The sequence below is a fragment of the Vanellus vanellus genome (genome assembly GCF_965231255.1).
Source record: "Vanellus vanellus genome assembly, chromosome: 1".
Classification (NCBI taxonomy): Eukaryota; Metazoa; Chordata; class Aves; order Charadriiformes; family Charadriidae; genus Vanellus; species Vanellus vanellus.
Window position 1 is genome coordinate 41,527,709 of NC_138905.1, and position 15,759 is coordinate 41,543,467.

The 15,759-nt window shown below is 38.9% G+C and overlaps 1 protein-coding gene across 1 annotated transcript in view; it reads left to right on the forward strand.

Annotated features, from left to right (window-relative positions):
- The window catches only part of TRHDE (thyrotropin releasing hormone degrading enzyme), a gene marked incomplete at both ends in the record, with an annotated part of 216,780 nt that extends 201,349 nt beyond the window's left edge, over positions 1–15,431 (forward strand). The window contains 4 exons of the mRNA XM_082497583.1: positions 7,492–7,659; positions 8,199–8,339; positions 13,322–13,403; positions 15,288–15,431. Of these exons, the coding sequence (XP_082353709.1) occupies positions 7,492–7,659; positions 8,199–8,339; positions 13,322–13,403; positions 15,288–15,431 (535 nt within the window). The remainder of the gene's footprint in view (positions 1–7,491; positions 7,660–8,198; positions 8,340–13,321; positions 13,404–15,287) is intronic.
- Positions 15,432–15,759: the final 328 nt, after the last annotated feature.

Below are 15,759 nucleotides of genomic sequence, written 5' to 3' on the forward strand. Positions count from 1 at the left end.
TTCCAACTCTGAAAATTCTGTGATTCTGTGAAATGAATAGATGATGTTTGCAGTGGAGTGCAGGCTGCTGCACTGAATTAGACTGAAGTCAGTGTCCATTCTGTAGCCCATGGGTTAACGAAGTTTGCTTTTGTCTGTCTTCATGAAGAAGTAGAGACTGCTGGACAATCCTGAATGCAAATTCAGATATTTTGAATCTGTTCTGGTCTCTAATCATCCAGGTCATTCTGAGAAGCCTTGGAGTGCTGAGGTGGGGCCAGAGATGCCTTAAAAGAGAATATGCCTTAAATTTTCTTGTTTGGTCTGTGGGTTTCAAGTGAGAACACATCTCTGTGTGGTTTTGCGCTACAGATGAACCACTTCTGGTTACTAAAAAATGAAATCGTTTAATCTTTTAAAGTGTAATAATGTGGATATGGGCTCTTCCAGTGACTTCGTTTTGGCATTTCAAAGACTTTTGTCACATTGCTGTGACTGTCAGGAACACTAGTTAATTCTTTATCAGTCATAAGAAAGGTGCAAGTAATGAAGTTAGATGACTTCCATCACGTAATTTGAACACAGACCGTGGTAACCAACAAGCCTAATTTGAGAGTACTAAATCTCCATACTTGTTTGTGCAGAATTTGTATTTCCTCTGCAAGGAACAATGGATTCACGTCCATCCGCCTGCCTAAATTGGCAGCGTGTTTACTTGGATAGACCTTTAACTACTCAATGGAAATACGATCAGAAAAACAAATTGCACTGCAGGAGTGTACAGGAGAGTGTAACATGTCTATAAATGAAACTGTCCATAGATCTGAGGGAGTGGTAAATAACAAATCACTAGTCATTAATTGAGATCATTTCAATGAAGTCTGGCTTAGGTGATAGAAAATCAAATGTTTTTCCAAACAAAGCATATTTTTCTTTCCTTTTCCTTCTGCCTTATTTCTCTAATGCCTTGAGATACATAATTTTGTTGCTTTGTTTCACATGGGCACAATAATGCTGCAGTCTTGCAACAACTTCTAAATGTACTTAAGTTTAACCACCTACATAAGTATTTGTGGGAATGTGGCCAACAGGTTAATTATTTTTGTTAGTTGCTTGGAAGAGGCACTAGCTTTTTTCACGGGTTTGATGCCCACCAGCTATTTTTAGGAATCATTAGCAGCAAACATGAAAAAATTAGAGTTCTTTTCATTTTTTTTTTTCACACATGAATGTCTGATAAATGTGAAACAATAAAATGTATCCCTTCTTCTGGGTTCTCAACCCCTAGAAGTTCTAATTAATGAAAAAATTCAGGCATAGCTATTCATGCATTTTGAAATGTTACTGGAGCTTTGCCAGCTAATGTCAGCCAATGTTGCTGAAGTGATTTAATTAATTAATAGGTTGTTACAACATTTGAGTAGAATCTTGCACTCAAGTAAATAAAACTGTTTAAGGAGGAAGAAAACACTGTTGAATGCGTGAGTTAATCAAGAAGTTAGTGTTCTGAAAAACCATCTGGGGAGTATGTCTGAAAAGAGAGGATTTCGTCTTGTGAAAGGCAAAACCGGGCTTTATGGGGCAGCTGGTTCAGGTGGCACTTTTACCTTCTGACTTCTGTGTGCGATCACAATAAATTAACCCTATATGTAGCAATTATGGATTAGCAGTACTTAATTTGCAGTCCTTAGAAGTTAGATAGGTTTGTCTCCAATTGTCTCATTCAGGAACGATCTCTTTGCATCTCTGCAAAACAATTGAACAGAAAGGATCGTATTTTTGTTGCAAAAACTGTCCAGAAAGGATCAAAACAAGACATATCTACTTAGAGATCAGTCTCACAAAGAAATGCTTAACTCACCACTCAGTCGTTAAAATCACTGTTGAAGAGCTTGACTGTGCTAATCGCTTGTTCGATTGTGGGATATCTGCCGTAGGAAGGGAAAGGAACAGTAGCAGTAGCCATCACTTGAGGGATGATGTATTCTCTGCTTGCCTCAGTCAGACCCATGCGATTCCTGAAGCTCGGAAGCAGAGGACTGGGGCTGCAGGGACCTGGCATCTGTGCATAGCTTTGCCACCCTGAGTAGCCACCTCCTCGGATAATATCCCCTGAATTCAATGCGTGACAGGCACCTGAATGTCAAGCCCATCACAGCTCTGTGCCCTAATTTTCAAGGGGAAATTCTGCCCTTTTCTCTTCAGACGAGGCATGTGCTACGGCAGAGGATCTTCCCCTCCTCTGTGTGCCCAGTGGTGCCAGCAGCGTGGCTTCTGGAGTTTGTGATAGAGAATGGGCGTATAAGCTTTGGGACTGCCACCTTAAAAAAACAAACTGTTTGTGATGCTGTTCCTTATGACACGATCTGTATTACAGATCTGCCAACAAAGTACCAATACGTCATTGTTATTTCTTATCTGAGCCTTGTAACCTATTAAACAAGACTATAAATATAGTCATCAGGAAAAATAGGCTTAAGTTAAATGTTAAATAGTTGCGAAAATAAAGAATAATGTTTCTGATTAATTTTCTTTGTGAAATAGTACCCTAAATGGTATTGAAATTTGTCACTTAATCAAAGAACTGTCTAAACTGTGTGCAATTACATTTAAAAAAATTAGAACACAATTTGCCCAGAAGATAAATAATTATGGTTCAATTTTATAAGTGTATCTCCAATTGTTAGAACATACTTTAAATAGGAGCAAGTATGTACCAATTAATTATAACTTAGAAGATTATTCTTAGCTCATTGTAGAGCTTTATTATTCATTCTTGAAAAAAAAATCCTTGTAAAGGCACAGCGCGATTTTAATTAATTTTTTTCTAACTGTTTAATTTTTAACTTTTTTCCCAAAGTGCTTAATTTTTAAACATGAGTTCTGCCAGCTACATGTTTCATTCTCACCGTCATATCTCTTAAGCAAGAAAAATAAAGTTAAATAAATTGGATCAGTATTCAAATAAAAGACATTTAAAGTGATGCTTTCAAAAGTTTATCTTTATCTTTATTCTTCTGAAGTATCTATCAATCATATTAGCTCTTTAAAAATGAGAGCAGCCTTGAAGGCCCAGATGAGGTTTAATATAACAAGGTGATACGTTCTGCAGTGCTACTACCTAAGTGGTACTGAAACAACAGTAATTTTATCCACTTGATTCAGTTAATACAGCGGACAAACATTCCACATGCTGGTCTAGTGCCTTGGAACTGCAATTTTAGAACAACATTGTCCATGAAGATATAAACTTAAAAAAAATGTGTAGAATGGGGAGATTTCACATGTTTAGATAACGATGAAATACAGCCCCATAATGACTGGAGGAGAGAGAAAGCAAAAATCCCCGCAAATGGAGAAAAGTCAATTACATCACTCTCTGTTGGGGCAATAGTTAAAGAGAAATTACTTTGGGGCATTCACATTTTCATAAGCAATTTTCATTTCCACCCCCCTGTCTACCGTCCTGATTACAAGCCTCTCACAGGAGTAATTTGTAGCTTTTCATAGCTGTAAGTTTTGTAGTTTCTGAAGCTAAGCCTTTTAAAATCAGTATTTATTTTGATGTCTTGGTTTGTAGGGGGGTGATTTTTTTTCACGTTATCCTAATGACTTAGCTTATAGATAGAGACTTAAAACCTTCCCCGGAGCTATTGGTTGGATGATGTTGAGTAGATCTGCTGCAGCACTGCAAGTATGCCGTCATGGATTTGGTGGCAATAGAGTTTTCTTAGCAAGAAATGTGGGGACATCTAGGCTACGGGCATGGGATCAGTGCCTCCTTCCTTCCCAGAGCATGCAAATGATCCTGCGGTTACTGACTGCATTGCTGATAAAATCGCTAGTGTTGACACTCAGAACGTAAAAGATGGAGTAGCTGGGAAAGCCCATTGAATTTATATCTTTTACTGCAAATTTAAAAAATGTAAACCTCATGAGTGAGGAATGCTGACCTTTCTGGGGTTAGACATCCACTTCTAGGTACCTCTGCTGCTGAAGCACTAGTCAAACAGAGTGACAGTCCTTTCAGCACACAGTTCCTACCTGAATTAATGGGACAATCAACCCAAACAGAATTACCTTTTCCAGGTGCCTTATGGTTCCTTAGAGTATCTGTTGGCTAAGTCGCATCTCTTGCAGTAAACCAAAGATAATATTTCTGCCAGCAGAGCTCAGAAAGAGCTACGTGTGCTTCTAAAAAAAATGATTTAGTGTTTGTGTAGCAAGATATAAAGTCCTTCCTTCATTGAAATAAGGCTTGACTGGGTTCGGTTGTTCTTCACATTCAGATATCACGTGATAAGACAGATATGGGGCAATGTATTGTTTGGTCTCACGGTCAGGATGGCATCCTGTAGTCATTTTGGTTTAGCATATGTTCTTATGGCTTCTGTCAGCGTATTAAATCCTGAATTAAAAAAAGACATAAGCTGGTAAGGAAGCTGTGCTTTAAGGACAAATAATCTAGTATATCAGAAAATCAAGACAATGGTAATATCACTTTCGTGTTCTATGCAGTGTATGTGTATATATCTGCATATCTATGTTACTGTAATTGCTGACCCGAAGTTTTGAGAGAGCTGCAGTTATTTAGAAAACTTTAAGCCTCGTTTTAAGTTAAGCCAACACAAAGGCAGCACCTAAATATCTGCTTCATTAATTTTAGTATGTCTTGATTTCTTGTGTTTAAATATGTAGTCTAAATTTTCTTTAATAGACTGAATTACATGCAGTTTCCTTTGCATGCACTTTTTGAAAGAAAGGTTAAATGGGGGAAAAAAACTATTGATATTCATTAATGTTTGAAATATCGCGACAAGGGCTTAATGCTAGACTTTCAAGTAAGAAGTACAAATTCCATTACAGCGAAATGGAAATTCAGCACCTAGCAGCACACATAGATAATTCTGTAAATGTCAACCAAACTCACAATTTACTAATATTAACTAATTTTTTTGAGAATCAAACCTCAGTAGTATGGAAAGGCTAGTGAAAGCAATAACTTCTTTTCTTTACTGCCCACGTATGTCTAAAGACTATTTCTTTTAATGGATCTGGTCAGCTTTAAGGATTTTCTATTTCCTTGGTCTTGACATAGAAGTTCTATAAGGACCACAGAAGCAGTTGCATAGACCAAAAGCCAAAACCTACTGATCCTGGGTACATCTGAGGAGAGTTACTTTTTTCAGTGCCAAGCTTTTTAGGCATTCTGAACATTGAGGGAAAAAATCTAAGAAGGCAATAGTAAGCATCAAGGGGGAGGAACTGTGAAACCTGCATTTTTTGGAGGTCTTATCTGTGTGTCGGTGACGTAGGAATTGCCTGAGCTATGTGGTCATAACCATAGCGATGCTGATTGCCTGCCACAGCTTGGGACGGGCATGTTCTCACACAGCGATTTGGTGGTGGGAAGAGAAGAAATGGTAAGATCTGGAACCACGCCAGGATCTGCACTGTAGTACCAATCTACCCTGGCTAGACCGAAGCAGTTCATGGCAGAGATGAGATGTCGCACCACTGATTTTGCTTTAGAAGGCAATATTGCTGGTGTGTGCTGCGCATAGTTAAAACTTTCATATTCCTAGAAACTTTGAAATGGATTACATTTCTCTTGCCTATCCTTTCAGTTTTGCTTTGGAGAGTTTATTCCTGAAGAAACGTCTGGGTTTGTCTGCATCAAATGCAAAATACCTCAGCACTAGTCAAGGCAGCCCTTTGTGGCCCTGTTAGCATGGGACTCTGCTAAAAAATCTCCAAGAAGCAGCGCTATCCTGAGCCATGTCAGCTCAGCAGAAGCAAAATTCACGTGACGGTCTGCATCTAAACCTGCAGATACCCCCTCTGAGCTGGTGACTACACTTGCCAGAGAACATGAATAAAGCCTCAACCTCAGGACTCTTTTACTACTCAGAAAAGGCATAACAAAAAAGCGGTAGGCATTAATTCCCCAGCCAGTTCTTCAGCCAGTAGTAGGAGGAGTGCACTTTTATTTCCAGTTTTGCCTTAATTTAGCTACACATTCCTTTTATTCTTTTTCTCAAGAAACCATTATAGTTGTTGGGACCAGCTAAGCCCCACAGAGGCAGCAACAGTTTTTAACCCTTCACAGTCATCGATATATTGTTTCTTACCTTGCCTGCTTCCTTCTGAAGTACTGAAGAGGAACCAAAACTTTGAAATGCTGAAAAGCCACACTGATTTCAATTTCCAGGGACTCGGACATGGCCAAAGAGATCAGCTGAAGTTTTTTAACAAAAACACTCATCACCGAGCCTGACAATAGATAATTTCAGTGTAAGAAAGTTTTTTTTCCGGAGCATGAATAGTAAAAGAACTACTTGGTTCTTGACTGGGATGGCCCAGTCTATGGTATAAGACTTTGGTGGAAATCTTATAATTAAAGTATAGCTGTAACCTTTTCTTTCTGTGTTGTCTAAGTTTTGATATCAATATCAAATATCTGATATTTTACAGAGGTAATTTCAGTCTTTGCCCCACTGTATTACTGCCCAGACACTGACAGCAGTGGCCTGTACTTCTACATTCTGTAAAGAGGTCTTGCATATGAAGTTCCAGAAGTTTTTCAGCCCAGCTATTAGTAACCAGAGAACTGTGTTTTGGTATAATTTTTACCAACAAAAAGAGGGCGTTCTTTCCTGCAAATCGGAAATATATTCCTCTTGAGTAACGTCCAGCTTTGTCTGCAGGAATACCCTTTAGCTCACAGATATTTCAGCTTCTGTGCTTGTATAGGAAACATCAGCAGGGTAGGAAATTGAAAGCCCGGCTTTTTAGAAGAAAATGGTACATAGGCACATCCTATGCTCAGTCTAGATTTGGCTTCAAGAAGCTTTCATTTAACTGTAGTCTGAGCTTATATTACTTGAGCAGTAATCACAGTTCACAACCATCCTATGGCATAGCTGGTTTTGTACTGGTACTAGTATGCCAAAAAAATGAACAGATCTTTCTAATTTCTTCACTCCTGAAAACACCAAATACATAAGTAGCGTTGTCTCAGCATGTCGTTCCTTACTTGTATGTTACTATATGAAGATGGAACACTTCACAGCACAAGCAAAGGAGGAATTTCTGGCTGATCAGCTCCTGATCTAAAACCTCAGTACTAAGGACAAGAAGAGGAGATTTGGCTTAGAGCCCAGCAACAGAGTGATAAGATCCTGTGCTAATTTGGAGAGCTTATGTTACCTGTCCTGCAGGTTACGTGGCACATTATGTGTTGATGAACTGGATGACCATAATTTATAGTCTCCTGACAATGTGACAGCATTATGAAAAGAACAGCAAGCATGTGTTAGCCGTTAGAAAATCCATTAGGATGGCTTGGAATATTCTGATGGCAGTAAAGAGATGCAAATGTTAATTTTCCAAGAAAAGATTACAGTTGCACTTTAATTTTGGAGTTTCATAAATGTAGTGATGTTCCTACTTTGTTTCCAATGTCAGGAGGCTGCTTATTTACCGTAATGCTATTACTGATTTCTTTTGTAGAATCCCACTCAATGTGAGAGACATTGTCTACTGTACAGGAGTTTCACTGATGGACGAAGATGTATGGGAGTTCATTTGGATGAAATTTCATTCTACCGCAGCAGTGTCTGAGAAGAAAATACTATTAGAAGCCTTAACTTGCAGTGATGACAGAAACTTGCTCAACAGGTACAACAATATTTTATACCTGTATCTATTACCAATAATCACTTCAACATTTATGGATCGTCACTTGAGCTTTGGTCTAAATGAAAGAACTTTGCTTTTGAAGCACAGGCTTACTGTCTGTTTAAACTGTCGTATGTTTTTCCATTAATGCATATGAAAATTGACACGTACTATGTCTTTTCACTTCCAAATTTTCCTATATTCATTGGAAATGTTTGAAATCCTATAATAATTGGTTTTATTTTTTTGTTAGCGTATCCTTTATTTAAATGTATTGACCAGTCTGGTCTTACTGACTTCATAAAAATGCGCATATAAAGTTCCACTCAGCTTTAACTGAAATCCATTTACATCAAGATTTTTCTGATGCATGAACGTGTCTGGTCTTTGGAATCATAGAAATAAACCACTGAACTCACTTAGAGACTTAAACTATTTGGCAGTGATTATTTTTTTTCTGAGAGTTTTCTGATGTGCTGTTGTCAGTCTATGTGTTGGTGAAACTAAATAGGATTTTTTTTCCTTGTTTCTCCCACTAGGCTTTTGAATTTGTCTCTCAACTCAGAAGTTGTCTTGGATCAGGATGCAATTGATGTGATAATCCACGTAGCTCGAAATCCACATGGAAGGGATCTTGCTTGGAAGTTTTTCAGAGAAAAATGGAAAATATTAAATGCTAGGTAAAGATAAAAAGTCTAAATTTACTTTCATTCTCTTCTTTTGATGTAATTTGTGTAAGTATTGTATATCTATGTATTCATGTAAGTCCCTGAATGTAGTCCGTTCTCTTCTAATCCATAAATAGAGATGTCTCTAAATATAAAATGCATACATATGAGTCATAAATGCATTTATTCATGGATTATCACACACATCCATAGAAACATTTATCTCAGCGATCATCTGTATATATATCTATTACTGTATTGTGTCTGTGCTTATGATAATGAATTCTATCTATATGTCAAGTGCTGCAGTTCTTCTTTTACACAGATAAAAAAGCAGCAGATCCCAAAGGAATTTTGCTGATTTTAAGTCTGATAGAAAAAAAATAATCTTTTGAAGAACATTATTTCAACTGTGGAAAAAAACACTAAACCCTTTTTGAAACATTTCCATTTTCAAAAGGATGCTAGTGTAGTGTCATCCCCTTTCCTTCCACTCTGTGTTTCAGGTGAGTTTCAAGTAATAGAGGAGCAACATTTTGAATTAAAAATGGGGGAACAGGAAAGAGACAGGGTTGTTCCTTATATCTACTTCTCTTTCTCTTTGAACAAGTGCTACATGGTCCTACTCAGAAGCCCAGTCAACATTTTAAAATCTTTTTTGATGAAGATTTTCATATTAATTCAATGAATGAGAGATTTCTCTAGTTCTGTAGGGACAGCCTGAGGGTCTGAAGGATTTCACAGCAGCACATCTGATACTGACACATTAGAAGGGACCACAACTCAGATGAGGTTCGAGTTCTTAAAGGCAGGCGTCCAAGAACTTGAGACACCCCAGGCCACTCCCATGGTGCTGGCAGAAAAAGTATTGGAGATCTGTTTCGTTCTGAACCTGTGAGGAGCCATCTAGTGTACCGCAGAATATTTGAAATGGTATACTTAAGATGCTGTATTTAAGCAGCTAAATCCTAGTGCCTGATGAATACAGGTGCAAACTTACTGTAGGTTTCACGGCATCAAAAGAAGAGTCAAGGAAACTTGGAGACTCTGCAACTTTTCTAAGGATTCGAAAAGTTGTTCATGCCGTTTTGGGTAACACTTTATAGTATATTGGGATTTTAGAAGAAGGTCAGCTGAGAAAACAGGTTTGAGCTGGAATTGGTTTCGGAAGTTTATATTGCAGAAGCATACTTTTTGAAAGCAATTTCCAAAAAGCTGAAAAGTTTAAAAATTAAGAATCCTCTGCTTCTGCTATGATTTTTCCAGGAACTGGACTTTTAGACAGAAAGTAGATGGCAGACCCATTACTATTATGAAACTTAACAAAAAGTTAGTTATGCTCTGGATAGCAAATAATTTTTCAGGTTCCTCCAGGGATTTGCACAGAGTTTAGGCATAAATCTGCCAAAAACTGTATTGCTACAAACACATATGCAGAAGTTGTGTCCTGCCTTAGGAAGTACGTTCATCTGACAACCTAGCTAACACCTGTGATTGTAGACACGGACAAGGTTAAGCAGTGTAGACAAATGGACAAGATCCAGAAAACTATGCCACATGACAATTTTGTGTGTGTGTTTTAATTTTAAATAGCTTAGCTTCACCTATAATTTGAATTTTATTTATCTCACTTGCTTGGAATGCATCTGAGTTCCTAACCATCGTCAAGGCCTCGTCAAAAACCTGTTACTGTCCTGTCTACAAGGAGGAAATAACAGAGAGCCTGTCTCTTTGCCCAACGCTGACTTTATGTTATCTGCACTGTTTGACCTCCAAATACAAGTCAGAGCCACCAAAAGGATTGCAGCAGTTGTATTTTTCTGAAAGGGACATCCAGTTGAGTTTCTCTCAATCGCCACAAGATTCAATGCAGTGGAATGAAATAGTTCATGCAAGCTGTACTTATGTGATGTATATTGGAAATAACTTTGGTTCGTGATTATAGATTAAAACCTTTTAGGAGAGACTTTGAGAGGGTGGAATTAGTCTAACACCTTGCCCCTTAATGTTCAGTGAAACAGTGACATGATAGAATGCAAAATTAGGCTTCTGCTTTAAGCTTGGCACACTCATGCATTTTTAAAATACAAGCTTTATTGTGGAATTATAGTTCAAGTATGCCCTGTCCTAAGGATCATTTTTCTACAATTACAATTTATTATTTATTTTTATTTACAATTAAAATACTAAGGTGACAACAAGGTGATATCCAATGATGTTTTCTATTGAATTTATGATAAAAGGTGTTGATGTTTGAGATAGTAATATGAAATAGCTGAGGGAGATTAAGTTATACTATAATGTGATTTCCTCTAACTTTAAAACACAGCATGTTGAAGAGTTAGATTGACAACAAAATATTGTTATCCCTTTATATTTTTACAGTATGCTTGTATTCACATTGTCCAGAAGATACTGATAATGAATAGTCTTCAAAATCACTCATATCCCATTTACAAAGGTGACTTCAAAATTGAGGTGCCTAACAAGTCTTTCATAAGAAATCTGTGGGACTAAGGCTGCTAAAATTCTGAAAATGATAACTGAAAATACTGCGCTTGAATTTCTGTTACCTGAGCGTGCACTACCTTGGCTCCTAAGTGATTTTCATTGCATGTGCACTTGTGTCTGTGTGTGCAAGTTTAATCCAACAGCTGTGTATAAGAATTCCTTCATTCTCAAGTCCTGAATCACTTGTCAGCATTTGGGAATTTGACAATATTTGGGAAGCCATTTACATCTGTCCAAAGTTAATTGGCTATGCTGCCTCTCAAGTTGAGTTCGCCTGAGTGCAAAGCCTGTACGAATGTGAGGCATTGGAGGTTCACAACCCCAGAAGGAAAGGAGCAGGTGGAGAGCCCGTGACTCCGGGATGTTTCCGGGGGGCTCAGGCATGTCAGGTCCTGGTTCTGCAGTGCTCTTGTCCTTCCTGTGAAGGGTGGGAGGACTGATACTTGCAAGACCAAACACTTTTTTCTATTTATTCTTACGTTTCGCACCTGCAGAATACTATTTTGAGATGTGTCTTTTCTAGAATTTTTGCCAGCGGAGCCCATTTAGAAATTGCTGTTAGTGGCTGACTTTTTACCAAGTATGCGTAATGGGCAGTAATCAGCACAGGTATTCATGAACGTATCATTTTCAGTGGAAAGAATTCTGCTACTTCTTGTTTGTGCCGTGGCTACAGCACAGACTGCAAGAAAAATAAAATCCCTGCAGCTGTTTTTATGAGGTCTCTTCTGTAAAGTGGATTGGTAACCTTGTCAAAAGACCCCATCAAGAGGAGCTTCCAATTTTCCAAGCAGTCAATTATGAGACTAAGCTGAGACTGTAATAATAAAGGGCTTTGTTAGAAAGCCTAAACGTGCTTAAAGGACCATGAAATCCATACTTCCCATAGGAGGCGTTTGCCTCTGGATGTCTATATATGTCAGTGTGACTGAAGTTTTGGAAAAAGAGATGTACTTGCCAAAATATCCATGAATAATTCAGTTATTAGTGGTCAGGGAGTAGGATTTTTGATACCTATATCTGTGTTTCCCCTCACACAAGCTCAAGGTAGCAAGCCACACAGTGTACACCTTCCCTGAAACAGGATCTTCTCAAAGAAAACCCTGTTCTCTTCCCTCACCCTCTTTCTATCCCTCTCCCTGGGGCTACCCCTCTCCCTTTCTCTTTCCTTCTCCCTTTTGAAAGGACTGTGTCTTACAGTACTTAAGCATTTAAGGGTAATTAATTTAGGATTAATAGAAGCAGAACAGAAAGCTGTGACTAGGCTAGTTCATTTCACTTTGAATTTTGAGTTCCTCCTCTAAATCAGTCTGTAAAAGTGAGATATGAACTGAAGTGTTCCCCCAAATAAACTTAATTGCAGTGAAGTCTATTGGTATTACTTACACATGTCTGACAGGGGAGCCGGATTCCCTATCTTAAAAACAGTCATGTTCAGATTAGCTGGATATTGCTTTGGATGTATGTGCAGATAAAGATAAGGATAACTGTTTGTCAAGTGCCTTTTGCTATGCCGAATGACATCTAACTTGGACAAAAGACTTGCTGTGGTTTACAGTGGAATTATATTCTTCATTGCAGAGACTTTGAAAAAAAAACCCCAAAACCAAAAAACAACAAACCCACAAACTATTCCAACATGAAATGCAAAACTTGAGGAGTAGTCAGGTTAATCTTATAAGTGATGTAGATGCTTCATTTGGGGGATTGAAAAAAACTTGTGGAAAAGCAAGTGGAACAGCAGGATTTGAATGGCCAGTTTTAAAGCAGCTACCTGCAGAAGGTCATTGCTGATTGCTGCTGAATATCCTGCCCTTTAAATATTCCTTGCCCAAGCTTTCAAACTTTAATTCCAGGTTGGTTCTTTGAAGATGCTACGTCATGGCCCGGGGGATTGTTTTAACAGTATTATTCTCTATCAGTATTATTTATTTTAATTATCAGGTACTGGAACAAGAAAATTCGATTCAGTTCACTTATCGAGAGGCTATTTGTAATGTAGATGAGGTGGTTGAATACCAAATGCAGAGAAAGCTGCAGCACTTCAAAAAGTCTGTTTTAATGGTACAGCTAGAAGGTTTCCTCAGAATACTTATCCATAGTTGCTGCTCTGCTCCTTCTTTGGCCCCTGTATTTTCAGCTGCTTGGTGCCATTACATGGAAAGCTGTTTTGTTAAGCATGAGGTGGTGTGGTTTGGACCTCTTCTCCTCTGGAGCTCTCTTCTGCGGCTGCAGTTAAGCCCATTCTGCTTAGTAGCATCCAACTAAAAGATAACTACAAATAGCTCAGCCTAGAAGTAGCTCTCAGTCCAGGTTTTTAGGATGAAACACTGGAATACCAGCGTCCAATTCCAGTGCTATTTCCTTGGATCCCCAGAATCAGTCCCATGTCTTCTCCCTTGCTTACAGAAGACTACTTTCTAATTTTCAGCTGGCCTGGCACTTCCACTAACTCTCTGTGCATCTTCTTTTTGCCCCTCCAGGTACGGAGAAGCATTATTTATGAATTCAAAGCTTATCAGTGGGGTCACAGAATTCCTCAATACCGAAGAAGAACTAAGAGAGGTAATTTTTAAATTACTTTTGGCACGTGAGGCTGTATTTGTTGCAAGCAGGGAACAGGGCAGGAGCAATAAGGTGTTGATTGTCCGGGAACTCTGGTTGCTCAGCCGGAGTCACAGCCCCGTGCTGCAGCTGGGCAGCACGAGGATGAGGAGCAGATTGCAAAGGCACCTGAGCGCGTAGAGGTGGTGTCAGGAGGTGGGTAATGCAGTCACTTCTCTGTGCTTGGCTGGATATGTGGGTTTCGGGTTTTTTCTCTTGACTATTGGTTGAGAAACTGAAGATGAGATCTTTCTGTCCACATTACTTTATGCTGCAGAGCGCAGCCTGAGAAAACCCCAGTGTTGAAAGTAGAAGCTACCAGTGCGTTATCTGTTTTTCTTTTGTCTACAGTACTTCCATGTGAGGAAAGCTGTTCACCCAATATTCTGGCCAAATGACACCACAATAATTTGTTCTAAACGCTAAGTACTTCTTATTTAGATTGCAAAGATTTCTCATTTTAACTTAACATCTGCCCTGAATGAGGTAGTGGTGCAGTTGTGTTATGCTCTGCTTGGCAGCTGCTCGACATTACCCCAAATGGATCAAATGATTCTTATGCAGCATAATCACCATTAATTGAACTCTGATTGTGCAATGATATTTTGTGTCCAGCCATTTGCCTGCACTCAAGTCTAGTGGCCTCAGGAACTTAGGGAAGGGCTGCAGCTGGTTTCCTCAAAGCTACCCAGGTGGGAAGGACAGTGCTGGCCAGATTTGAGTATCTGCCCCGCACAAGGAAGCCTTCTGTACTCTTAGTTTCCACCTGCATGATAGTATTGGCAGGCTGCCTGTTTATACTTCCCCTAAAAGAAACTGGCCTTGTAAACATTTCGGTATAACAAGTACAGAGATCAGGTAAAGTCTGATTTTGACAGTTTCCAGGTCCCTCTTATGCTTTTAACTGTGATGGGAGTGAGACAGTTGCAGCATCAGCCTTTTCAGTTTTGAGCCCATGCACAAAGAGATGTTGTTGGAAGTCAGATTTAAATAAACAAGTGAATTTGATGTCACCAGGAAACAAAAATTAACTAGTTATGAATAAACGTTGCTAAAACCACCTGATTTTATACAAGTCAACATAACCAGCAACCTACTGTGCAGATCAGCCTTGCAATTCTCACTTAAAAAGAACAGTAATTCAAAGCACAACAGTGCCACCAGCTATAATAATCCAGGTGATAGTGCTATAATTTGAGTATACACAAGAACAGAGCAGGAGCCCTTTCAGCATGCTGGAAAAAGATCAAAGTTTTCTCGTAAGAGAAGGAATCCGTTTCAGACATTCAAAGATCGTCAAATGAGTGCCCACTTGCTATTCTGCCATGCTCTTCACACTGTAACCATCCCTTCCTTTTCTAAGCGACTGACCTGTATTATAGCATCAAAAGGGTCTGCAAATCAAAATGAAATAAATTTGTTGTGAAGCTTGATAAAACCAAAGGTCATCAGGGCTGCCTTCTGCCGATATTTGCATATAAACCTGAATTAGAAGCATTTCCAGTGCTACCAGTTTGGTTTCTTAGGTGGAAATAAAAGTTCAGAGCAGCCCAGCTGTCTACACGGTGCAGCAGCTGGGCTGCAGGAGAGAAGGAGGTAATGATAGTAATGTGATCCGGCACTGACACGTCAATATCTTCCACTGCAATTTGAAGCAATTGCATCACATCTAATTGACAGTCTGTCGTCTTACTACATTTCCCATTAAATCTTTCTACACAGTACTACATTTACTTCAACAGTGATCGTGGAGGTTTGTCCTAAATGCCTGGCTTGTTTGTGCACGCTGGCAATATTTACTTTCTTTAGTTTCTGCAAACTTAACCTGTTAACTTGTGTTTCCAGCTAAAGAACTTTATAAAGAGTTATGAAGAGGGAGCTGCTGCCTCTTTCTCTCGCGCCGTGGAAACAGTGGAGGCCAATGTGCGGTGGCAAAGGCTTTATAAGGAAGAACTATTCCAGTGGCTAAGAAAATCCTTGACACACTAATCTGTCTTTCCAGCCGACCATTTGACATGAAGGTCTGCAAGAGGAAGAGGAGACATTTTAGCAGTGTTCAACATTAAAATCATCAAGACAAGATCAGATTGCAGGGAGAAGGTTTTTTTCCTTTTTTTTTTTCTTTAATTGTGGGATTTTTTTTTTACACTGGGCTCTTGTGAAATTGTCAAGAAGCTTTTCAGAAGAGAAGATCATGAATGCTTGCGAAATCCAGTCCTTCAGTGTACACAGCCAAACACGATATTAAGTGGTGCATGTAAATGTTGAAGAAAAACAAACAAAAAACCCTTCAAAGACTATTTTGTGCATGCCTGTA